Source organism: Abrus precatorius, unplaced genomic scaffold, assembly GCF_003935025.1.
Source record: "Abrus precatorius isolate BTA unplaced genomic scaffold, Abrus_2018 Scaffold8, whole genome shotgun sequence".
NCBI lineage: Eukaryota > Viridiplantae > Streptophyta > Magnoliopsida > Fabales > Fabaceae > Abrus > Abrus precatorius.
This window is the reverse complement of record NW_020874428.1, coordinates 15,145,522-15,172,323: the sequence shown is the minus strand read 5'-3', so window position 1 is coordinate 15,172,323 and position 26,802 is coordinate 15,145,522. Positions and strand designations below refer to the sequence as shown.

General features: G+C 37.9%; 1 protein-coding gene and 1 non-coding gene across 2 annotated transcripts; one reads left to right on the top strand and one right to left on the bottom strand.

Moving 5' to 3' along the window:
* Positions 1-6,059: 6,059 nt before the first annotated feature.
* On the top strand, positions 6,060-6,527 carry LOC113874292. Its single transcript, XM_027512525.1, has one exon. It carries the CDS (start codon positions 6,060-6,062, stop codon positions 6,525-6,527), a length of 468 nt encoding a protein of 155 aa, XP_027368326.1.
* Positions 6,528-18,439: 11,912 nt separating this feature from the next.
* On the bottom strand, positions 18,440-18,546 carry LOC113848585. The gene has a single exon (XR_003501850.1). It is a non-coding gene; the product is annotated as a small nucleolar RNA R71 (small nucleolar RNA).
* Positions 18,547-26,802: the final 8,256 nt, after the last annotated feature.

The window sequence follows — 26,802 nt, the reverse complement described above, 5'->3', positions numbered from 1 at the left end:
GTGAGTAAATTTAAGATCAGAATATCGTCTCCACAGGGAATTTAGGTTTCAAGTACCACTTCACAGAATTATAACCATTTGAGCCATACAAATTTTTGAAGGAGATTTGTAACATATAACAGCAATAAACCAAAGCAATTAAAGCAAAGAACTTGCAGAGAAACAGAGTATAAGATTTGTGATGAAATGAAATAGCAATGAAGGATAGTTAGGAATTTACTTCACAAGAATATCAATATCAATCCAATTAAATCCTCTGAACATTCAAGCAATTGAATAATTGACAATCAGTTTCACATATATCTAGCCAAAGGTTAATTCCTTAACTCATTGCCCTAACAATCCACTAAACCTCCCTAATCCCTTAGGTGAGATTCAATTTCAGGTTGCATTAAGAATTAGAACTATAAGATTGCAGAATTAGGTCTCCTTATCCCTAAGAAATCCCTAAACTCTGGTTGCCAATTCAGATCGAAGCAAACAATCCAATTCTCATTAGTAAAGATTCCTCTTGATTAATCAAATGAATTTCCATTCAGAGATTGCATGAAAAGCAGAATTAACAACTCAATTAATCCAAGAACTTAAAGTTCAGAAGATAAAGTCGAATCAATACATCAATTCGAGTTCCATAAACCCCTAACTATGGGAAATTAAGCACACATTGCAACAAAAACAGAGAAAGAAGAAGAAGAAGATGAAGAAGAATGCAAAGCAGCCATGGCCACGAGCTCCAATCCGATCCTTCTTCTTGGAGCTTCAAGCTTCGACCCCAGTCTTCTCTCCACTCTCTCTCAACGAGACTCTAACTAACAAAACAGAAAATGAGCAACCGATCCCGGTTTTCGCGCTTCAATCATGTATATATAGAAACCCCACTTTTGCGTGTTGTCACTTTTCTTCACAAGAGTAACCACGCAGAAGCTTTATGTAGTGCGCGTGTTCACTTTCAAGAGCAAGAGTAACCACGCGCAACTTGCAGAGTTGAAGGCTTCTCTGGAACATTCACTTTTATTCAGAATAGTGGCAACGCAGGAGGTCAAGGGCTGCGCGTGATCACTTTCGTGAGTAATAGTAACCACGCGCAAGCTGTCCTGATACAAGTGCCTCTGGAACGCTCACTTTCGCTGGCGAGAGTGACAACGCGCAGCTCCTCAGGAATAGAGTCTTCTCTGGAACGTTCACTTTCGCTGGCGAAAGTGATAACGCTCACTCTTGAATTAAAACTTTCAATCATTCTCTTTTTCTGAGTTTTTCTGCTTTCTTCATATATTTTCCTTATTAAATGAGCTAGAATTATGCTAAAATATCAGTAAAAATATGCATTCATCAATATTTTAGTGGAAGATTTTGAAGCTCTTGGAACAACTCCTTCTCGAATCCAACCTTGCGTTTGGAGAGTTCAAGCTCAAGCTACCTTCCTCTCTTCATTTTTGTGCTACACTTAAGGCAAGGGGGAGTTCTCACTCTTTTCTTGTCTATTTGCTCACCCTTGGCTGTTTTCGTGATTTCTCTATGAAAAATAAATGTTTTGCTCCTTGAAAATCTCTTTGTATTGTGAATGAGTTCCATGCATGTTGATTTTGAGACCTTTCTTGCTTGAAACCTTAACTTCTGTTCTTGCATGTGTGTTACCCCTTCAAAGTTCTCATTTTTAAGCATTACATGTTTATTTGGCCTTATCACTTGCCTTGGTTTTCAATTGTCCCTTGCTGGACTTCTATTTAAATTGTTCCTCTTGTGTTAAAGTGATGGACCGTGAGTGTGTGCACCAAGATTTATCCCTTGCATGTTGTTTATGGTTTTAAAATTTCAATCTTTAACTTTGTATACGTCAACCATCTTAAAAGTTTCCATTTTTAAGCTTGCATGTCAATTTTAACTTGTATGCTGCCTCAGTTTTGTTCAACCTTTTGCTGAAAAATGTATTTAAATTCCTTTTTTCTTGAAATGTTGAGCCGTGAGTGTGTGTACAAAAAAATCCACTCTTGCATGTTGATTTGTTAGTCTAAAAGCTTTGATCTTTGGCCTTGCATGCATCGACCTCCTTGAAAGTACTTATTTTGACCATTGCATGTGAAATTTCCTTGTGTTTGGCCTCGGTTTTTGCTAGTTAAAAGTCCAAAATCTTGTACAAAGGCATTTCTACCTTAACGTGTTGAATGTTTGTGGTTTCTCTAAGAATTTCAGCTTGTGTGACCCTTGACACTTGGACGATGTTAGGAAGCGATTGCATGTACATTTTAAGAGGCCGTAAGGGTAGAAAATTAAAGGAAATTAGATGAGTTTAGGGGCTGGACAGTTTGGGACTTTGACATAAAAAGAGTGTTCCCTTTGTGAAATTTGATGTGGTGACATTGGGGAAATATTATGTGAGTTTAAGGGAAAGTGTTGCTTGTTGTTTTCAAAAGTACATGTGTTGAGAACTTTGGAAATCATTGAGATAAGGCGCTGGACAGAATTGGAAAAGTGTTCAAGAACAAAGTTCCATAAAAAAGAAATGGTAGGAAAAATCGTTTTAAACAAAGAGTAAAAATGTGGTGAAATTCCTTGCTGAAAATTATTTGGACAGCATTAGTTTTACCTTTAAAAACTTGTTAAAGTAACCCCTAAGGTTTGGTAAAATTGCCTTGATACGCCTTAGTTCAAATTAAGACTTTTTGTTAAAAAGAAAAGGTTTCAATTTATTTTTACCTTAAGAAAAATGGCGCTGGAATGTGTGAATGAATATGTGGAAGTGCTTATAACTCTAAGGGTAGCCCCATGTGAATGTTGGTTATATGCTCATGAGTTTAGCCGTGAATAGGTGTGTGAAAATGTTGAATTGCCTATGATCTAGGTGCTAAAAAAGGTGTGAATGGTGTGTAATGTGCGTCACTACTTGTGTGTGTGATTTTGAATGGACAAACGTGAAGCATGAACGCATGAAAGACCCAAAACATGAAAATATATGTGGCTGGAAATTGATGAATGATATGCCCTTGTGATGGATTGGTGATGTGTTAATCAATTTGGAGTGTTCATGCATCATGGTTTTCTAATAAGACAAGAATCTGATGAAATAAATATGGTGCAACCTTTGACTCTAGATTTATGATGTTGATAAGTTAAGTTACTCTTGGGATTTTGTAATCCAAAATGAACTTGTGGCTTAGTAAATGGATGGCTTGTGGCAAGTAAGGAACCGAGAGTGTAAGGAGGTAAATGGTGTGAATAACTTGTAAGAAAAGAAAGAAAACCAAGAGAGAATACTAGGAGTGTGTGGTAAGAAGGTTTAGAACGTGTGAAGGATTAGAAGTAACTAAGTTATGTCCAAACTTCAAAATTAAAATGGGAAGCCGAGAGAATAGGTAGTTTGTATTCATGTGAGGAAACATACTTAAAACAAAAGATTAGGTGGGAGCTAGGCAAAAAGAAAAAAAAATAAAATAAAATAGAGGTTCCCTAACTAAAGAGAGCAAAACCAAGAAGAGAAACCTAAGTGAAAGTGTGATTCAATAAAAGTGAGTTAATAATTTAAAAAGAAATTAGAGGTTAACTTAATGAGAAAGTCAAGATGGGAAAAGTAGCGGGCAACAAGAACACTTGAACTAAAATATAGAAGAGAGAGAGAGGATGTGGATTTAACAAAGGAATGGTGAATGTAATAAGCCACTGAGTCTTGATATACTTAATAATGCCCTACCCTAAGAATTGTGAGAAGTGGAACCTATCCACAAGGATGTTTGAAACCATGGAATCTATCCATGTCTCTAAGTCGTTTGACTGGAAACTTGCATCGTTATATTCTTTCCATACGATGCTGGGTTGTTGTGCTTAATTCTTTTGAAATGAGAAAACTATTGAATAAAATTGAGGATGTCACTTCATGCATCATGTCATTGTGTGAAACGACTCGAAGGCAATTACAAACGCACAACTTGAAGGTGTGGTAGGTTCGGTCCCATGGTTGACCTACTAGGAGTGGTGAAAGGGGATCTAGAGACTCAAGTGGTAACACGTAAGAGGCGCGCCTGCAGCCGAGTCATGATCCACCTGCAGACCTTAGCCAAACCCGACAAGGACCGCGCATTCTATGGTCGTCGAGGTCCATTCCCGAAGAGACCCACTGAGGGGCCAAACACCATTGGTGTTCTTTGATGCTGAGCGCATCCGATATATGTATAAATTTTATACTGTTGTGCAGAACGATGCAGGGAATGGAGTCCTCCGATCGCCTTTTCGACTTGAATTGTCTAACTTTATGGTACAACTGGGAGAGTCGCCAGTCATAGAGGATGGGATCCCCATGCATTCCATGTGCATATGATTGAAACATAAGAGGCAACCTCTGTGAGGCTGAAACTTGCATCATGCATCATTTACATTACCTTTAGAAAATGAATTGATTGTGAATGATCGTGATTGAGACTTCGAAATAAATCTATGTTGTTTCATGCACATCGTATGTGGTCATGTCTTGAATATCCTAGAAATAGTACTTGCTGTGGTGACTGAAATTGATTATGTCTGAGATGCCGCCTTCCTTGGGGCATGGCAATTACTTGTTGTTTGTATTTGGAGAACTCACCCCTTGGTTCGTTGTTGTCTGTCTTCTTTCTATATGTTTAGATGGCCAGGAACAGTGCACAGATGCTGATCATTCCCTCTGAGGAAGACATGTGGGTGTATGACGCCACGGCCCAGTAGAGTATATTTCGTGGCTTCGCTCGCCTCAGCTATGGACAAGAAAGTGAAGGCTCTTGGTTGACCCATCTTGTAGCCGATACTCCTATTGAGATTGTTTTCTCTATACCCTCTGGTGATACACAGTTACCCTATCCCGCTTTGAATACTACCCCCTCACCTATGTCTGTCGACCATTCTCCTACCCCTGGACCTACTCCCCAGCCTGTACCATTCCCTCCTTTCCACACTGACTCCCCACCTGAACCTGCTGAGAAGGATGTCCATGTGGTGGAATCCTCAGTGAGGTGTGGAGCTAGACCATCTTACATGTCACCCACCTACTGATCGCCCCATTCCCCTTTTGTTTTCTCTCGCTCGCCTCCTAGCACTGCCGGTTGGATTGAGAAGAGTGATGGAGAACCTGCTATTGCTGCTGCTGTGTCTGCTTCACCTACCTCGTCCGAGGAGTGTGATCCTATAGAGGATTATTCCCCTCTCGATTGATTTGGGATAGTTTATCTGTTATTGTTAAGGAACTGCTCTTAGGGAGTCGACTATGTTATGTTTTGAAATTTCAGATTCTGCTATTTACTTCCTGCTATGCTTTAAGTTCTATGACTAACTTTGTTGAATCATTTCGCTTCTATTTACTGGGGAAGTAGCTTAATACTAGAGATATGTTGGCATGATTTCTCTTTAACTCAATTACTATGATCTAAAGTAGCGAACCTCTAATGAGGAAAGAATGTGTTGGTTGAAATGACGTTGTGCACGTTAACTCTCTCACCTTGCAAAAGAACTTTTACCATGTAAAAAAAAAAAAAAATGGTCTCAGATTTTGGTGTTTTCTGTATGTGCGATATTAGAGATATGTTTCTGCAATGTGTGGATTTGGGTCGTTACAAAGTTGGTATCAGAGCAGTTCGGTCTAATTGGCCTTGGGCATGGCGTTACTGCCCTACTTCTGTGTTATCTCTGAATTGTTTGGATGCCCTTAAGGCTTGTGTAGTAGACTGTTGTGATTTATGGTATCTTATTGTGATTTTTTTTTTAATTGATGTGCTTGCCTGTATTTCAGAGCTGCTATGACTAGAAGAAATAGGGATGATGCTATGGAGCATTTGTTAGGGAGAGTTGTGGACATTCTGGAGAGACAGAATGAACCAACTCCTAGTCGTGGTCTGTCTGAGTTCCGCAAGAACAAACCTTCCCAGTTTCGTGGTGAGTTTGATCCTGACGGTGCTCAGGTGTGGATAGATGAGCTGGAAAATATCTACGAGGCAATGAACTGTACTGAAGAAGAAAAGGTCACCTATGCTGCCTTTATGCTAGTGGGAGAAGCTGAACATTGGTGGCGGATGGCTCGCCAACAGTTGGATAATGAAGGATGAATGGTTGATTGGCCGACGTTTTGTCGCCGTTTCCTTGAGAAGTACTTCCCTGAAGTCATAAGGAGAAGGAGAGAGCAGGAGTTCCTTACTCTGAAACAGCGACAGATGAGTATCGATGAATATGCGGCAAAGTTTGAAGAGTTGTCAAAGTATTGCCCTTACTTCGCACAAGCTGATGACAGAGCTCATTGCTCTAAGTTTGAAAGTGGACTGCGTCTCGACATTAAGCAGGCCATCAGCTGTCAGCATGTACAACACTTTCCAACTCTGGTGGATAGGTGTCGTATCTATGAGGATGATACGAAGAATCGCCAAGCGCTTTGGAAAAGTTCTGGTCCTCAGCGTCCTGCAAGCAGTTTGGGTTCTAAGGGAAAGGGAATCCAAGAGAGGCACAAGCCTTATTTTAATCCAGCACGTAGCTACGGAGCGAACCTACTAGAAGTCAGAGGTCTAGTAGTGGAAGTGTAAGTCGACCTCCTCTGGTGTGCTACAACTGTAGAAGTCCTCACTTTAGGTCAACTTGTCCTCAACCTCCTGTCCAGTGTCCTAAGTGTCACAAGATGGGACGTCTTGGTCGCTTCTGCAAGCAACCCAACAGGAATTTTGTTAGGGATAATTGTCCCAATCTGAACCAGAATCAAGGACCCCGTAATGGGAGTAGTCAGAGTGGAGTGAGAAACCAGAATTCTAGTGGTGTTTCCCGAGCTTCCATTGGGAGACCTAATACTAGAGGGAGAGTATTTACTATGAGTGGTGCTGAAGCTTCTAAAGCTGAGAACCTAATCCAAGGTACATGCTTTCTAAATGGGACTTCGCTAAATGTGTTATTTGATTCTGGCGCCACACACTCGTTTATTTCTGAATCCTGTGTGATGCGATTGAAATTGCCTACTCTTGTGATGAAATGTGATGTGACTGTTTCTACGCCTGCAAATAATCCTGTGATAGCATCTCATATTTGTTTAAATTGCTCATTTCAAATTGAAGGCAGAAATTTTTTTGTTAATCTGATCTGCCTGCCTTTATCTGAGTTAGATGTCATTCTTGGAATGGATTGGCTTTCGGCCAACTATGTCTTGCTAGACTGTCAGAGTAAGACCTTGTCTTTCAATTGCCCTGATTTGATTAGCTCAAGTGGTAGTGGAGTTGAGAAATTGATTGTCTCAACCTCTCTAGCTAGTGGTCTGTCCTCTACTGAGGTGCAAGCTTTTGTCCTTTTGGCCTCATTAGATGCTGAAGAGAACGTTAGGCTAGATGACCTTCCTGTTGTTTGCGAATTCCCTAAAGTGTTTCCAAATGATATTCTTGGTTTACCTCCACCTAGGGAGATTGAGTTTTCTATAGATCTAGTGCCTGGAGCAGGTCCGATCTCTATAGTGCCCTATAGGATGGCACCTGTAGAGTTATCTGAGTTGAAAGTGCAGTTAGAGGAGCTTCTGGCTAAGCAGTTAGTGAGACCTAGTGTTTCACCCTGGGGAGCCCCCGTTCTGTTGGTTAAAAAGAAAGATGGAAGCATGAGACTGTGTGTTGATTACCGGCAATTGAACAAAGTTACCATCAAGAACAAGTACCCACTACCAAGGATTGATTATTTGATGGATCAATTGAGAGGAGCAACTGTATTTTCCAAGATAGATTTGAGATCAGGCTATCACCAAATCAGAGTTAAAGAGGAAGACATACCAAAGACTGCTTTTAGGACTCAGTATGGACACTATGAGTACCAAGTTATGCCTTTTGGGGTAACGAATGCACCTGCGGTGTTTATGGATTATATGAACCGTGTGTTTCACCCCTACTTGGATCAATTTGTTGTGGTTTTTATTGACGATATTCTTATTTATTCTCGTAATTTAGAGGAGCACTCTGAGCATTTGAGGATTGTTTTGGGGATCTTGCGTGAGAAGCAATTGTACGCCAAACTCTCGAAGTGTGAATTTTGGTTGGAGGAAGTACAATTTTTGGGACATGTGATCTCTAAGGAGGGTATTGCTGTAGATCCTTCTAAGGTTGAAGCTGTTTTAAAATGGGAACCGCCTAAAACTGTTACTGAAGTTAAGAGTTTCTTAGGACTTGCTGGCTATTATCGACGTTTCATTGAAGGTTTCTCAAAGATAGCCACGCCTTTAACCCGTTTGACTCGTAAGGATCAACCTTTTGAGTGGAGCCAGAAGTGTGAAGATGCTTTTCAGAATCTGAAGACGCGATTGACCTCTGCGCCAATCCTGATTCTTCCTGACCCTCATGAGAAGTTTCAGGTATATTGTGACGCTTCACACAATGGACTTAGATGTGTACTGATGCAAAATAGAAAAGTGGTGGCTTATGCATCTCGTCAGTTGCGTCAACATGAAAGGAACTACCCAACTCATGATCTTGAACTTGCAGCTGTGGTCTTTGCACTCAAGATGTGGCGACATCATCTCTATGGAGCAAGATTCGAGGTATTCAGTGACCATAAAAGTTTGAAATATCTCTTTGACCAAAAGGAGTTGAATATGCGTCAACGACGATGGATGGAAATTCTCAAAGACTACGATTTTGAGCTACACTATCACCCTGGCAAGGCAAATGTTGTAGCGGATGCGCTAAGTCGTAAATTACTTCATGTGTCGATGTTGATGATCAAGGAGTTAGAGATGATAGAATCGTTCAGGGATCTCAACTTAGCAACTCGCTTTACGCCTACAAGTGTGGTGTTGGGAAACCTCAGAATCACTAATGAGTTCTTGGAGCAAGTGAAACTGGCTTAAAAGGATGATGAATACCTGTTAGGAAGGCTCGAAGCGAAGGCGAAAGGAAAAGAACCTTACATCTATCAAGATGAAGCTGGAATCATTAAGTACAAGGAGCGGATCTGTGTTCCTGAAAAGGACGATTTGAGGAAAGTAATCCTAGAAGAGGCTCATAAAAGTGCCCTTAGTATCCATCCTGGACCTACCAAGATGTACCAAGATCTGAAAAAGAGCTTTTGGTGGCCTGGAATGAAGAAGGCTGTAGCAGAGTTTGTGGCTGCATGCCTGACGTGTCAGAAAGTGAAGATAGAACATCAACGACCAGCTGGACAATTGCAACCATTGAACATTCCCGAGTGGAAGTGGAGCGACATTGCGATGGATTTTGTCTCTAGATTTCCAAAGACTAAGGCTGGATGCGACGCTGTGTGGGTAATAGTGGACCGACTCACCAAGTCAGCTCATTTTCTTCCGGTGAATTTGAAGTACTCTCTTGAACGATTGACTCAAATCTACATCAAAGAGGTGGTGAGACTCCATGGTGTGCCAGAAAGTATCGTATCAGATAGGGATCCTCGTTTTACTTCAAGGTTCTGGCAGAGTCTTCATCAAGCATTAGGAACGAAATTGAAGCTTAGTTCAGCTTATCACCCGCAGACCGACGGACAAGCGGAGAGAACCATCCAGACTTTGGAAGACCTTTTGCGTGCTTGTATGCTTGAACAAGGCGGACAGTGGGATTAACACCTCCCGTTGATCGAGTTCACATACAATAATAGTTATCACTCGAGCATCGGCATGGCACCATATGAAGCACTGTATGGACGACGATGTAGAACGCCCTTGTGCTGGTATGAAACTGGTGATAACTTGCTCATTGGACCCCATATGATTCAAGAAACCTCCAAGAAAATTAAGGAAATTCAAGAAAGGATGAAGATGGCTCAAGATCAGCAAAAGAGCTACCATGATAAAAGGAGGAAACCTCTGGTATTTGAAGAAGGAGACCATGTATTTTTGAAAGTAAGTCCGACTACTGGCATTGGAAGAAAATTTGATCGCGAGTGTCGCTCTCGGACAAATTAATAAAAATCAAATTGCATAAAAATTATGTAGTAAGAGGTGCAATCTGAGTCGTCTCCCAACGATGATAACGTTATACGATTAAAAAAATTTTAGAGGGGGTTTGATTTATAGAATAACTAATTAGAATCAAAAGTTAAAAATAATTAAAAAAACTCTAATCCAAGAATTTAGAAGAACTACGACCACTCTATCATCGGATTCCAAGAAGATGCATCAACCAACAAATTAGTGATTAACATTAAATTCGAATGAAACCTCAATTCAAATTAAGCATTCACATGAGAACCCTCATGCATTCGATTAACACACAATTCGCTCAAAGTTCAGAAACCTCTAGAACCTAATCGATTTGTGTTAATTTAATTCACCAATGCCATTAATCTTAGATCTCAAACCTGAAAATCTAATTCAAACTCCTTCAAGAATTAATTACATACATCAACCGAATAATATATAATCAAACAACTGCACAATTATCAATCCAAACGAAGAACTTCAATTCGAAATCATAATTAGCAAAAGGAAAAAGAAGGAAGAGATGAAACCGAATTTGTTGTTGAATAAATTGCGAAACTGATCCTCAAGAGTGTCTCAATCCTTTTTCAATCCTTGGACTAGATGAAAGTCTAAGCCTCCATTAATGGAGGAAAATGAAAAGTAAAAACGGAGAAAAAAAAAAACGAGAGAGAAGAGAGAGGAAGAAGAGAGGAGAGGAGCCAAAAAAAACAACTTAAAATTCAAAATTCAAAATTCAAAATTCTGTTCGTCACTTTGTTCCCTTTTTTAGGCTATGAAGACGGCCTCTTTTTGGTTCGTGTTCTGAAGTACAATTGTAGCCTTGGATGTTAGCTTCAAAACGCCACTGGAATGGGCTTAATCGGACATCTATGGACTAAGATATGGCCCAAATACTGCACCTTGCTCAGGATCTGCGACTGCAGCGTTCTGACTTTTTCCAGGCCTAGTTTCAGCTTCTTATCATCAGAATTGGTTTCTTACCTCTTCATAGGAATTGTGCACCTTTCTCTTAGCTTTCCTACAAATCAAGAATCACAATTAAAGGAGTTCTACAACTCAAGATATGGTCCAGAAACCAAAACAGTATCAGAATTTGCCAAATACTGGAAAAATTAAATAAAGCCCAAAAAAAATCCAAACATCATAAAATGATCCAATTCAACCAATTAGGCACAAAAGAGGATTAATGAGCTAGGAATTAGAGGAATTAATGTTACAAAAATCCAATTGATCAAATTCCCCCACACTTAGCTCTTGCATGTCCTCATGTAAGACACAATTAAGCAAATAAAAACATGTAACCTAAAAAATCATAGAATAATCAAAATAAATAAACAAATTCTCCTATGAATCCTTAGAAGTGCTGAACTAGGGACACAAGATCAAATAAAGCATCAAGAGTTCTACAACAATCAAACATCCAACTCCCAACCTCTCAAAAATGCAAGCCAAGCAAAATCATTCAAAGTGTAAAGATCAAGCATGAAAGATCTCACAAGATGGTGTATACAACTCAACTCTCAAGTGTATGGTTCAAAGTGTTTCACTCAAGTCACCTCAAAAGACAATGCATTACCATAAGCTTGTTAATCTTCTACTTCTCCACTACTTACAATCATATGCAAACACAAATCAAGAGGACTTTATTCAATTGTTGTAATGGGGCTAAGGTAAGGGTAGAGAAATATGAGGATATGTGACAAGATACAACCAAAGAGAATAGGAATAACATTGGTCCTTAGACAAATCAAGTCATAACATACATTTATTCTCCTTGGACTTCATTTTCCCTTCATCAAAAATTCCCATTTTCTTTGTAAATTTTTATTATTGTTATTATTTTTTCTTCTTTTTTTTCCCTTCTTTTCCTTTTTTTTTTTCCTTCTTGCATTCTTTTTGAACCCCCACACTTGAAATGCAATAACATTAATAAAACCAATGCACTCCTTTTTCCCTAAGGTTAGGTATAACATGGTTTTCCACTTAAAGCTTATAATGTGCTAGAAGCCAAAGAATGGTCAATAAGGCTCAAAGGAGGCTAAACAAAAGGCAAAATGCAAGGTAAGCTATATGGCCAATTGGATAAAAATTTGAAAGAAATGCCTCTATCATATTCATAATTGCATATGAAAATTGTAGCCTCAAATAAGAATCAAAACAAGTTCTAGAATGACAAAATCTAAGAGGGAAAGCACACAAGAAAGAAAAGAATGGCATGAACTTCAACCATCCAAAAATAAGGCTCAAAAGCTCACAAAGGTAAAGTCTAACATACTTAATCATACAAATCAAAATCAATCACCCAATTCACATATATCAAGAGGAAGAAGTAATAATAAAATCATGTAGGAACTCTATCCTCCTTAATAACTAATGCCTTAACTCAACAACTTCTAATTCAACAAAGGAAAACAAAACAAAACAAAAACAACGCTAAATAAAATAAAAATATTTATTTATTTATTTATTATCAATAACCTATCATTCTCCCTCCCACACTTCAATTTTACATTGTCTTCAATGTAATGTATAATAGAAATGTAAGTAAAATATAGTAAGGAAAGGAAGAGGGGAACTCCCTAATTAAGCATAAGTGGCCGCTAGTAAGCGGACCTCCTTAATGGTCTCCAAGGGTATGTCCTCAATGGTCTCCAAAATTTGTATTCTCCCACTACAAAATTTTAGAATTATGCAGAAACGCGTGTCAAATAATAAGGTAATGTGCAACATGAAGTGTTTATGCATCAAAGATGTGTAGCAACTTCATGAATTATCACAACTCAAATGCAAGACCATTATTGAATGCAGAAAATAAATTAAAAACTTCTAAAAAAAAAATAACTGTGAGTTGCCTCGCACACAGCGCTCTTTTAACGTCATTAGCTTGACGCCTTATGATCTTTAATTCTAGGAGATACTTTTGATGGCAGCAGTTTCAATTGTATCCCTAGATATTCCTCCTTTTTCTCATAAATTTGCAGCACTTCATTTAATTGGGAACATGGAAGAAATAATTGTGGATAGCCTTCCAGCTGTTTGATAAACTCAATGAGCTTCTTTCCATGTTCTTGATTGCTTTTATGTGCAGAATATTGTGTACTCTTGCTATATGTTGGCTGCTGCACTCTTGGACATATAGTGATGTAGTATCCATACTTCAACTGCTTAGGAAATGGCTTCAACTCAGATGCAGGAGGCAGTTTTAGAAAAGGAGGCAGTGTAAATATTAGAGCTGGATCTACCGTGGATGCATCATGATTTACTTTTTCAGAATCTGCAATAGTTGCATCAAAATTACCATAAACATATGTATCAATCTCAACACAGATGCTACATTTTGCAGAATTATTACATGCATCGCAAGTAAAAGAATTAGGATAATTGCCTAAGTTAGGATAATTAATACAATTTGAAAATTCAGAAAACTCAGCCAAATTATAATCGACTACATCATTCAACAAATTATCATGTAAAACCAAATGAAATGGAAGAGGAACAAGTTGCTCAAAATTTTCTGCTGCATTGGTAGAAGTGGCATGAGCAGTAGGAGCAAATTCTACACTTGTTGGGCTGCAATCAATTGCTGGACCAGTAGCATTAAGATCTTCATCTATTGGTTGCTACTCTTGTGAGTCTTGAATGGTCTTTCTTAAACTTAAAGTAACATTCTCTGGTTCAACAACTGGTTGTGCAGAAAGATTACCAGGACCTTGAGACTTCAGCTCGTTTACTACTGTTGCTAACTGACCAATCTGATTTTTCAAGTTTTGAATGGATGCTTCTGTTCTTAATTGGAAATTCAGATCGTTAATTGTCATCTCCCTTATCAACTCTTCCAAGGAAGGCTCATTCTTGGAAGGTGCAACATTTTGTGATGGGGGTTGATATTGTTGCTGCGTAAAATTCTCCCATCCCAAGTTTGGATGACTCATCCAACCTGCAGGCTCATACAATGTAGGATAGAAATCAATATGATGTTGAAGTGAATTACAAATTTCACACAACATTGTAGCCATTTGTGACAATGTCAACTGCTCGATCAAAGAAGCTAAATCATCTAGCTTGTTCTCTAGTCTTCTATGATCAACCATATAAAAAAATTCTCTGAGCCATAATATCTAAATAAGAATGAAAAGAAATAAATTGTGTTTTTCAGAAACCACCAACTAGCCTCTGACCTATTTCCATTGCGTAGATCTCGTCGAGCTATATGAAATGCATATATTACAACAAGAAATAAGAGTTGTATGCAAAAAGTTATGTCACTTTTAAGTTTGGACAGAGATCTACACGTTCAGATATACGGTTGTGTACTTTTTCGATGAATGCAGAATGCAAAAATGAAGAAACACAACACAAAATGTAGAGAACTGAATGATATAATACTAAGCAAGGATAGATGACTACCTACTATGCTATTCAATGGCTACTAAAATAGAATGCATAGACACATTTATGCTAAATGAAAAATACTAATTATGCAGAATCCTAATTCGATGAAAAACACTAATTATGCAGAATCCTAATTTGATGAAAAATGCTAATTATGCATAATCCTAATTAGATGTAAAATGCAACAAAGAATATGCAATACAATCACACTAACACAGAATTACATAATGAAATAACATCATCATCCCCGGCAACGGCGCCACAATTTGATCGCGAGTGTCGCTTTCGGACAAATTAATAAAATCAAATTGCATAAAAATTATGTAGTAAGAGGTGCAATCTGAGTCGTCTCCCAACGATGATAACGTTATACGATTATAAAATTTTTAGAGGGGGTTTGATTTATAGAATAACTAATTAGAATCAAAAGTTAAAAATTGATCAAAGAGCTCTAAAGTCTCGTAAACTTCATCCAAAATTCATTGGTCCCTATCAAATCTTGAAGAAGATTGGGAATTCAGCTTATCAAGTCGCGCTGCCTTTAGAGCTATCCAACCTTCACGATGCGTTTCACGTATCACAACTACGCAAGTACATTCCGGACCCTTCGCACATGGTGGTGCCTGACCAAATTCCTTTGAAAGAGAACCTGACTTTCGAGGTAGCACCGTACCAAATTAGTGAGCGGAAGATCAAGAAGCTTAGGAATAAAGAGATTCCATTGGTGAAAGTACACTGGAATGCTGCTGACGAAGGAGATGCTACGTGGGAAAGAGAAATAGACATGAGAGAAGCTTATCCACATTTGTTCGAACTAGGTTAGAAATTTCGAGGATGAAATTTTTCTAAGTAGGGGAGTATTGTAACGCCCCGATTTTCGTAGCCTAACTGTTATCTAATAGAGTCATGAATTTCTCGTAGTTCCGACCTGCCACTGTCAGAATAGATAGTTAGATATTAGACTCGAATCGGTCGTCTCAATTCGTAGAGAGCCCTGCATTTTAGAATGACTGCATGCATGATACTCGGTCCCAACATCGTCCAAAAATCCCTAATCTTGTTCCGTTGTGAATTTCAAAAAAGTGCCTCGAAAACTGTGCCAAAAAGTATCTTTACTTTTTACTTTTCTGAAAAGTCACTTTTTGCCTAAAAAGACGTGAGATTCATTAATCATTTCCTAGATTTAGTAATGATTGCTTAGCTGCCGCAATTATTACACTTTTTTACTTTAATCATTACTTAGCCGTCGCAATTAATGCATTAGACCTCCTCGGATTTAGTGCCGACCAATCAAAATTCATGCACCCGATTTTGTTCCCTAAAGCAAGAACATCGTGATTACCCTAATCTTCCAAAATCTAGTTCCAGCCAATTACATTTCATGCAAGTATCCTCATTTCCCGATTCGAGGACGCCTTGAATTTTGAACCTCCTTTGGTGTTTTTCGAGAAGCCGCCATCATAAATTTTATCTTTTCCAAAAATTGCACCGAGTCTCGTCGCATTTATTACGGCCAATCATATTTCATGCAAACTTACTTCCTATCAAAATCCGTGCATGATTTTTACTATGTTGTACACAAAATCAACACATTTCTCCTTGCTTTTGAATGCTAAGAACCGTGTGAGTAGTTTCAAGGATTTTAAGACCCTAAGTTACTATTTCACTTGAGTTTTTGTGTCACTTTTGGAACAAATCCCTTTCTTTTTCATGCTATTGGAACCGTGCACGCCTTTCACCATTTTGTACACAAAATTACTATATTTTTCCTTGCTTTTGGGGTTATGATGAATCCATATATTTACTGATATTTTAGCATTGAAAGTTTTATTTCAATTTGTAGTAATTTTCGCATTTGTAGAATTTATGCTTAGTTCTTAAGGAATTTATCTTGTTTTTGAAGGAATAATCTGAGCAAAAGTCATGGAAATGGATTATCAATGGAAAGGAAGAGGAAGAATGGCAATGTTAGACTCCAAAATACAAGAATTATGGGATCCAGGCTGGGCGTGATCACTATTGTTAGTGAAAGTGATCATTCCAGAGCCTAAATGAGAAGAGGAGCCTGTGCGTAATCACTTTTATTTACAAGAGTGAGCGTTGCCAGTGTGCGTTTTCACTTTCGCCAACGAAAGTGAGCGTTCCAGAGGCACTTGTATCAGGACAGCTTGCGCGTGGTTACTATTACTCACAAAAGTGATCACGCGCAGCCCTTAACCTCCTGCGTTGCCACTCTTATGAATAAAAGTGAATGTTCCAGAGAAGCCTTCAACTCTACAAGTTGCGCGTGGTTACTCTTGCTCTTGGAAGTGAACACGCGCACTACATAAAGCTTCTGCGTGGTTACTCTTGTGAAGAAAAGTGACAACGCGCAGAACTGGGGTTTCTATATATACATGATTGAAGCGCGAAAACTGGGGTCTTTTGCTCATTTTCTATTTTGTTAGTTAGATTCTCGTTGAGAGAGAGTGGAGAGAAGATTGGGGTTGAAGCTTGAAGCTCCAAGAAGAGGGATCGGATTGGAGCTCGTGGCCATGGCTGCTCTGCATTCTTCTTCATCTTCTTCTTCTTCTTTCTCTGTTTTTGTTGCAATGTGTGCTTAATTTCCCATAGTTAGGGGTTTATGGAACTCGAATTGATGTATTGATTCGACTTTATCTTCTGAACTTTAAGTTCTTGGATTAATTGAGTTGTTAATTCTGCTTTTCATGCAATCTTTGAATGGAAATTCATTTGATTAATCAAGAGGAATCTTTACCAATGGGAATTGGATTGTTTGCTCCGATCTGAATTGGCAACCAGAGTTTAGGGATTTCTTAGGGATAATGAGACCTAATTCTGCAATCTTATAGTTCTAATTCTTAATGCAACCTGAAATTGAATCTCACCTAAGGGATTAGGGAGGTTTAGTGGATTGTTAGGGTCAATGAGTTAAGGAATTAACCTTTGGCTAGGTATATGTGAAACTGATTGTCAATTATTCAATTGCTTGAATGTTCAGAGGATTTAATTGGATTGATATTGATATTGTTGTGAAGTAAATTCCTAACTATCCTTCATTGCTGTTTCATTTCATCATAAATCTTATACTCTGTTTTTCTGCAAGTTCTTTACTTTTGATTGCTCTGATTATTGCTTTTATATGATACAACTCTCTTCCCAAATTCGTATGGCTCAAATGGTTATTTTTCTGTGAAGTGATAATTGAGTTCCTAATTCCCTGTGGAGACGATAATCAGATCTTAAATTTACTCATTACTTGCTGCAATCCTAGTGCACTTGCTAGTGTTTAGATTGCAAACAACAAGGTTTTGGCGCCGTTGCCGGGGAATTTGAGTTTCAATATCATTAGTAACATAAGAATAGCTAGATTGAGTATTTTGTTTCTCTGAATTTCTGTAGTATTAGTCTATAGTTAGACATTTTGTCCATTCTGCATAATTCTGTAGTTTTTAAACTTGTGTTTCAATTACTTTTACTGATATTTGCTGCATAATTTTCGTGGTGCAGTTCTGAATACTAACTTGTAGTTTACTTTTGCTTCATTTTGATTTGTATGTGTGGCAAAAACAAAAACAAATAAACTCTAGTCTTTGATCCTGACATAGACATAACCTTAAGGAGATTGAGAAAAGAGTCTAGAGCAGAAAAAGTCATAGGGAGTGATAGTGAATTAGAAGCTGTCCATTCTCCAGAATTTCAGAACAATCCTAGAGTGAAAAGAACACCTACATCTTTGAGACAACTAAATTCAGAAATAGAGATGGCAGAACAAAATAGAATTAGAACATTAGAGGACTATGCAATTCCTAACATGCAAGGTTTTAACTCTTCTATAATCAGGCCAACTATTCAAGCCAACCATTTTGAGATTAAACCTGCCTTATTACACTTAGTCCAACAAGATCAGTTTTCTGGTGGAAATTCTGATGATCCTAACCTACATATTTCAAATTTTCTACAGCTATGTGACACCATAAGAATAAATGGGGTTAGTGAAGAAGCCATCAGACTTGAGACTATTTCCTTTTTTCCTTGAGAGATAGAGCAAAATGCTGGTTACAAGCTCAACCACAAGGAAGCATTACAACTTGGACAGAACTTGTGAATAGGTTTCTAACCAAGTACTTCCCTCCATCCAAAGCTGCTAAGCTGAGAGGAGAAATTACATCCTTTGTTCAGCAAGATGGAGAATCATTGTATGAAGTTAGGGAAAGATACAAAGAATTACTAAGAAGGTGTCCACATCATTGTATTCCAGATTGGATGTAATTGGAGACTTTTTATAATAGGATGAATGCAGTAACAAGAACAATGGTTGATGCTGCTGCTGGAGGTTCATTAAATACAAAGTCCTTGGAAGAAGCTCAGAGGGTTATTGACATGATGGCATCTTCAATGTATCAGAATTCAAACTCAAGGAATCAAGGAAGAAACTCTGGTCATGAAGCTAAGGTTCTGGAAACTTTTCTTGCACAAAATCAGCTACAAAATCAAATGTTTTCAGAACAATTAGCTGCCTTAACACAACAAATCAACAATATGTAAACAGGGAGTATGCCTACCAGTCAGCTAAGTTGTCATTTTTTTGGAGGAAACCATGCAAATGGTTCATGTGAGGCATCCACAAGTGAACCACAAGAGCAAGTGAATTATATGAATAATTTTCAGAGACAACAGCCATCATATCCCCCTGGATTTCAATTTTCAAATAATAGAACTCAGCAGTATTCTAATTGGAATAATGAATATTCTGCTGCAAAGAATTCTAACTCAAATTTGCCTTTTTCTAATGCAGGTCCAACAACACAACAACCTTATTTTCAGAGGAATTCATCCACTCAACCTCAAGGAAATCAGAAATTTTCCAGACCTATGAATGAAAGGTTGACTGAGATGGAAGAAACTATGCTGTAATTCATGAAGGTGACTCAAACAAGCTTCAAAAACCAAGAAGCTTCCATGAAGAAACTAGAGACACAGATTGGACGATTAGCTGAACAACTATCCAGTAGGGATGAAGGAAGATTTCCAAGCAATACAGTAATCAATCCTAAAGAGGAATGTCAAGCCATAACTACAAGGAGTGGAGTTGTAGTTGCAAGCCCTAAACCAGCATAAAAGAAAGTGAATGATGAAGCAGAAAGAAACATTGAACAAGACCTGCAACAAGGAAATTTTAAGCTATTGAGGAAAGACCATTCAGAAGAAAAAGTAGATGTGCCTATGAATTCTGAAAGGAAAACCAAAAAGCAACTCTTTGAGGAAGCTTGTAAGCCAATAGACCCAGAAAAATACAAGACGCTGCCTTATCCTCAAAGAGTCCAAAATCCTAAACAAGAGGAACAATTCGAAAGGTTTATGAATGTCTTTAAGAAATTACAAATTAACATTCCTTTTGCATAAGCTTTGGAGCAAATGCCTTCATATGCAAAGTTCATGAAAGAACTACTTTCCAGAAAAAGGAAGCTAGAGCATGACAAAACAGTACCTTTGACAGAGGAGTGCAGTGCCATTCTTAAGAGAAAACTTCCTCAAAAGTTGAAAGACCCTGGATCATTTGGCATTCCTTGTGAAATAGGAAACTGCACTATGGGAAGAGCATTGTGTGACTTGGGAGCAAGCATAAATCTGATGCCATTAGCTGTTCTACAGAAACTTGGCATAGAGGAAGTGAAGTCTACCAACATTACACTGCAGCTAGCTGATAGATCATACACTTATCCATATGGAGTTGTTGAAGATTTATTAGTTAAAGTTGATAAGTTCATTTTTCCTGCAGATTTTGTAATTCTGGACATGGAAGTGGATTCTAACATTCCTTTGATCCTAGGGAGGCCATTTCTTGCAACCGGGAGAGCTTTAATAGATGTGCAAAAAGGTGAACTTATGCTTCGAGTTCAAGATGAGAAGGTAATATTTAATGTGTTTGAAGCTTTAAAATATCCAGTTGAAGATAATACATGTATGAAGGTAGATATACTGGATGCTTTTATTACACAACACCATATGAAAGAATTTGATGAAACTGCTGTGTTAGAAGAAATAATATCTGCAGGGAATGACAAATCTGAAACTCTAAATGAAGAAGATATCATGGAAATGCAGCAGCAATTGGAAGCTCTGCCGATGCAAAAACCTGTAGAAAATTTGGTGAAAGAAGAGCTGAAAAAGGACGCTAAAGAAGAGGAAAGGCAAAGGCTAGAACTGAAACAACTCCCTTCCCACCTGCGGTATGCATTTCTGGATGAGAAACATGAAAATCCAGTCATCATCAATAATGAACTTAAGGAAGAACAAGAGAAAAAATTGCTCAAAATTTTAAGAGAACACAAATCTGCAATTGGATGGAGTATTACAGATCTGAAAGGTATAAATCCTTCATTTTGTAAGCACAGAATTTTATTTGAAGAGAATTTTAAACCTGTTGTGCAGCCACAAAGGTGGTTAAACCCAGCCATGAAATAGGTAGTTAAAAAAGAAGTTATTAAGCTGTTAGATGCAGGAATAATATATCCTATTTCTGACAGCAATTGGGTAAGTCCAGTCCAAGTTGTTCCAAAGAAAGGTGGTATGACAGTTGTACCTAATGAAAAGAATGAACTTGTCCCTACTAGGACTGTGACTGGATGGAGAATGTGTATAGACTATAGGAAATTAAATAATGCAACCAGAAAAGACCATTTCCCACTACCATTTGCAGATCAAATGCTAGAAAGACTTGCTAGACATTCATTTTATTGTTTTCTTGATGGGTATTCAGGATATAATCAAATAGCTGTGGATCCTTTGGATCAAGAGAAAACTGCATTTACATGTCCATTTGGAGTCTTTGCATATAGGAGAATGCCATTTGGTTTGTGTAATGCCCCTGCCACTTTCCAAAGATGCATGCTTTCTATTTTTTCTGATTTGGTAGAAAACATCATAGAAGTGTTCATGGACAATTTCTCTGTTTTTGGTGATTCTTTTGATGATTGTTTAGCTAATCTATCCACTGTTTTGCAGAGATGTCAAGATACTAACCTTGTGTTGAATTGGGAGAAGTGCCATTTCATGGTACAAGAAGGCATTGTCCTTGGTCACAAAATTTCAGAGAAAGGAATGGAGGTGGACCAAGCTAAGATAGAAATCATTAGTAAATTGCCTCCACCTATCAATGTTAAGGGAGTTAGAAGTTTTTTAGGACATGTTGGTTTTTATAGAAGATTCATAAAAGATTTTTCTAAGATTGCTAAACCCTTGAGTAATTTACTTATAAAAGATGCAGATTTCATATTTGATGATAATTGTTTGCATGCATTTTCTGTTTTAAAATGAGAATTTGATTTCTGCACCTATTCTTGCAAAACCAGATTGGAAATTACCTTTTGAACTCATGTGTGATGCAAGTGATAGTGCAGTGGGTGCTGTGTTAGGACAGAGAAAAGATAGGAAATTACATGCTATCTATTATTCAAGCAAAGTGTTAAATCCTGCACAAGTGAATTACACAACAACAGAAAAAGAACTTTTAGCTGTTGTACATGCTTTTGATAAGTTTAGACCATATTTAATGGGTTCAAAAGTGATTGTATACACTGATCATACTGCTCTTAAATACCTTTTGACAAAACAAGATACAAAACCCAGGTTATTAAGATGGATTTTGCTACTCCAAGAATTTGATCTAGAAATCAAAGACAAGAAAGGAAAAGAAAATTGTGTAGCAGACCACTTGTCCAGACTTCCTTTGGAGAGTTTAACCACTGAATCATTGGAAATAAATGAAGAATTTCCAGATGAAAAGCTGTTTGCAGTGGAAAACATGCCTTAGTTTGCTGACATTGCAAATTTTAAAGCCACTCAATTCATTCCAAAGAGGTTTACTTGGCAGCAAAAGAAGAAGTTCTTATATGATAGCAAATTCTATGTGTGGGAAGACCCATATCTGTTCAAAATTGGAATAGATGGGTTAATTAGAAGATGCATTCCACAAAGTGAGCAAGCTGAGATACTATGGCATTATCACAATTCAGAATATGGAGGCCACCATGCAAGTTCAAGGACTGTTGCAAAAGTCTTGGAAGCAGGTTTCTTTTGGCCTACACTCTTCAAAGATGCCAAGAAGTATGTGGAAAACTGTGATAAATGTCAAAGAACTGGAAATATTTCAAGAAGACATGAGCTGCCATTAACCAACATCCTAGAAGTGGAACCATTTGATGTATGGGGGATTGATTTCATGGGACCATTTCCCCCATCATTCTCACACGAATACATTCTAGTTGTAGTGGATTATGTGTCTAAATGGGTAGAAGAAATTCCCACCAGATCAAATGATGCAAAGGTAGTGATTTCTTTTATAAGAAAGAACATTTTTTCAAGATTTGGTGTGCCTAGAGTGCTGATAAGTGATGGAGGTACTCACTTCTGCAACAAGTATCTTGAAGCTGTATTAAGGAAATATGGTGTGAAGCATAAGGTTGCTACTCCATACCATCCACAAACAAGTGGACAAGTGGAGGTTTCAAATAGAGAGATCAAGCAAATTCTAGAGAAAGTAGTGAACAGTTCAAGGAAGGATTGGTCAAAGAAACTGGATGACTCACTGTGGGCATATAGAACTGCTTTTAAAACTCCAATTGGTATGTCTCCATATCAGCTAGTATTTGGAAAGGCCTGTCACTTACCTCTAGAGCTGGAGCACAGAGCATATTGGACTACCAAGTGGCTTAACTTTGATTTGTCAAGTGCTGGAAAGAAGAGAGTTTTACAGTTGCATGAATTGGAAGAATTCAGACAACAAGCTTATGAGAATGCAAAGTTGTACAAAGAAAGAACCAAGAGGATCCATGACAAATTTATTCTGCAAAAAGATTTCAGACCTGGCCAGCAAGTACTATTATTCAATTCAAGATTAAAATTGTTTCCAGGGAAACTGAAATCTAGATGGTCTGGACCGTTTTTAATTAAGCAAACTTCTCCCTTTGGAGCAATTCTTATAGAAGATCTGAAAACAGGGAGAGAATTCAAGGTCAATGGCCAAAGATTGAAAATCTATCATGGAGAGGCATTTACAAGGAACATATCATGCATGAAACTGGTTTCTCTTGAGTGAGAAACATTTAATGTTAAGCTAATGACATTAAAGAAGCGCTTTGTGAGAGGCAACTCACATTTCTAACCCAATTTAAGTTTTCTGCATTATTTTTGAATTAACAGTATTCATAGAAGTCAAAGTCTGAACTTTTCATCTTGGTTACCTTGCTTAATCTGATGTTTGGAATAAATCTGGTGGCTGAAACAAGAATGCAGATTTGAATTAATTAGAATGCTTAAAGTTCTTGTACAGTCTGAATAATAGTTATCAAATTCTGCAAATTTTCTGCAAAATACAAAGTTCTGCATCATACTCATCATATTCTGTAATTTTGATGCAAAAAGTAAATTTTGAAGCATGCTAAATCTGTCATTTGTAGCAAATCTGATAAATGCAATTGGACTTCATGCTGTAATGTGTTATGGAAAAGTTAGAATTGCATTATGAATATGTTAAGCAGAAATTCTGCAGAATTCAACTGTGATGTTTGTTGCATGATAGGAATGTGTAATGTAAAAGTCAAAATTGCATAAGTAGGGAGTGAATACATATTCTGCAGAAATTCTGCAGAATTCAGCCTTGGATGAATGTTGCATATGTAATTAAGGGTGAACATGATGAGGGAAGTAGGTATTTTATATGGTGAGTGTGTATTGGAATGATTATGATTTGTTAAGTGAGCCAATTAAAGTTTGGAGAACTTGGATTGATGAAAGGAATCACTCTTTTGCAGGAAAGCAATCACGCAGAGATGGAATTCTGAGATTTCCCCTCTGGAACAATCACTCTCGCTGATGAGAGTGATAACGCAGAAACTGACTGGGAAACACAACTCTCTGGAACAATCACTCTCGCTGATGAGAGTGATAATGCAGAGGCAGATGGGAAAAACACACTCTCTGGATCACTTCCTTTCCTTGTCAAGAGTGACCACGCGCAAGTAAGTATGGAATATTTCATAGCGCGTTACTCCTTTTAATGAAAAAAGTGACCACATTCAAGCAAAAAGCTTGCGCGTTATCACTTTGCCTAGCAATAGTGATAACGCGCATTGCATTCAAAATTTCCAAGCTCTCTGGAACACTCACTCTGTTCGACAAGAGTGATAACGCAGAATTTTATTGATAAGGGAACGTTCACTTTTCACTTAAAAAGTGGTCACGTGCACACGCGTGACCCCTGACTCAATATAAAGGAACCACGCTCACATCCATTTAAACCTAAATCCCTATTTCCCTCTGAAATTCCTCTGACTTTCAATCTTTCGTGAAGCAACCAGCAAGCAATTACTCCCTCTTTTTCACTGTCATTCACATTTCTGAAGCTTAAGGTACGTTCTCTGCATTCTACGCAAGTGTATTTAGGGGTTTCTTTGTTGCAACTCTGGAAAAATGTCAAAAATGGCAAGTGGGGAAATATCTTGAGCGTATTCGATTTAAGGAACTTTAAATACTGTGAATAAGTTTTCAAAGCCATTCAATCTCCTCTGTTAACATATTCACATCTGCATTATGCGAAAAACCTGAACATGACTTTGAAAGAAATAGAAATATTGCAGTTGCCATCAACAAAAATACTCTTTGCATGCAATATTTGAATGTTGATGTCTGAACTGAATTGTATGGAATGAGTTACTGCTGTATATTTCACTGCATGATTGTACAGATACCATACTGATAAGTCCTGCATTAAGCTGATAATTAGTCTTTGATGATAATGAATGAGGGCACTGTTCTAATTGTATGTGATTCAAAGAAACAATAGGCAATATTCTGGATGGAATTTTACTGTCAGAAGATAATTTCTTTTAGGAACCATTAGTAGTTGAAATTTGGTTGAAAATGGTGATTCTTTTTCTGCATTCTTGGTGAAATTGTGAACTCTGAGGGAACAAATTATGAAGGCCAGTCTAAAATCTCCTGAATATGGTTTGATTAATTTTGTACCTAAGTTCTGGTATATCTGAAAAGTTAAGAGAGCATGTAAAAAATATGTTGATGACCTATAATAGCATCTCTACGTTAACTTGATGTGCTTTGAGAGTGTGCACTCTAAACTACAAATTTAAAGGTTTAACCAATTTTGACTGTGATTGCTTAGTAATTTGCAATATTGCTTGCGTGTTTATATGATTACATCCTCATGACAGCAGCTGATTGTAAAAAGATACATACTGCAAATTGGAATTCTGCACATGGATTGATTGAATTTGTCTAGTAAAGAGATGTATACTGTCACAATTCTATGTCATGAATTTTAAACTGTCAAATTACTTGCTTGTTTTTGCAGCCACTTCAAAATGGTCAGAACTTCTTTGAATACACCAGTTGGACCTTCTAAGAAGACCAAAGCTGGATCTGCCAGCAACACTCCAAGAAGGAGATCTATCAGGAATATGCAAGCTGGAACAGCCAGGAATTCTCCAACCACCAAAAGAGCAAGAACTGATGGTGTCTCACCTTCCTCACCCATTGAAATCGCTGACCCTCCTCAGCCAAGAGTAACCACACCTGCAACCTCTTCACCACCTCAGCCGACCAGAAGAAATGCTCCTTCTACCTCTACCCCTACTGATCATGATCCAAGGTTCAGGAGTATTGCTCACAAAAACGATTTCAAGGCAAATATTTTGAGGAGGAAGATTGTCCCAGATAGAGCCTTTGAAATTGCTGAAGGCAACTACCCTGAGTACTCAGAAGAAATTCAGAAAAGGGGATGGGACAACTTCTGCTTCTTGGCTGATAATGGTCGGAGAGAAATTACACAGGAGTTTTATGCAAATGTAATGCGGTTCAAGGGAGACCAAATTCCCAAATTTCACACAATGGTCAAGGGTATGAGGGTGGATTTCACTGCTACCAACATCAATCGAGTGTTGGAAATTTACACTGAAAGGCAACCTGGGCAGATGGACTTCACTGACTTTAAGAATAGTCCAGACAAGGATTATATTGAAATCCTGCACAGAATTGGAAGGCCAGGCACAACTTGGTAGCTGAACCTCGCCCAAAAACCTAAGTGTATCACCACCAAGAACCTGCTACCATTTGCTAAAGTCTGGAGTACTTTTCGGTTGAACTCTTTCATGCCAGTCAAGCATAGTTCAACCCTGGCAGTAAATAGGGCTGAATTATTGTTTGCTATCGTTAATGATATGTACATTGATGTGGGGGAAGTAATTAGTGAATGTATCTTAAATATTTTGAAAACAAAAAGAGATTCACTAGTCTTTCCCTCATTAATCACTTTACTTTGTGAGGATGCAGGGGTTGAAGTTGGAGAATACCAAGAGAAAATCAGATCTGTTCCCCCTATCTCTGTCTCAATGGTAAAGGAAATCTATGCCACCACCTCCTGCACTTCAGCTGCACCTATCCCCATCCAGTTCAGAAAGGAGAAACTAATGAAGATGAAGGACATCCTACATCTT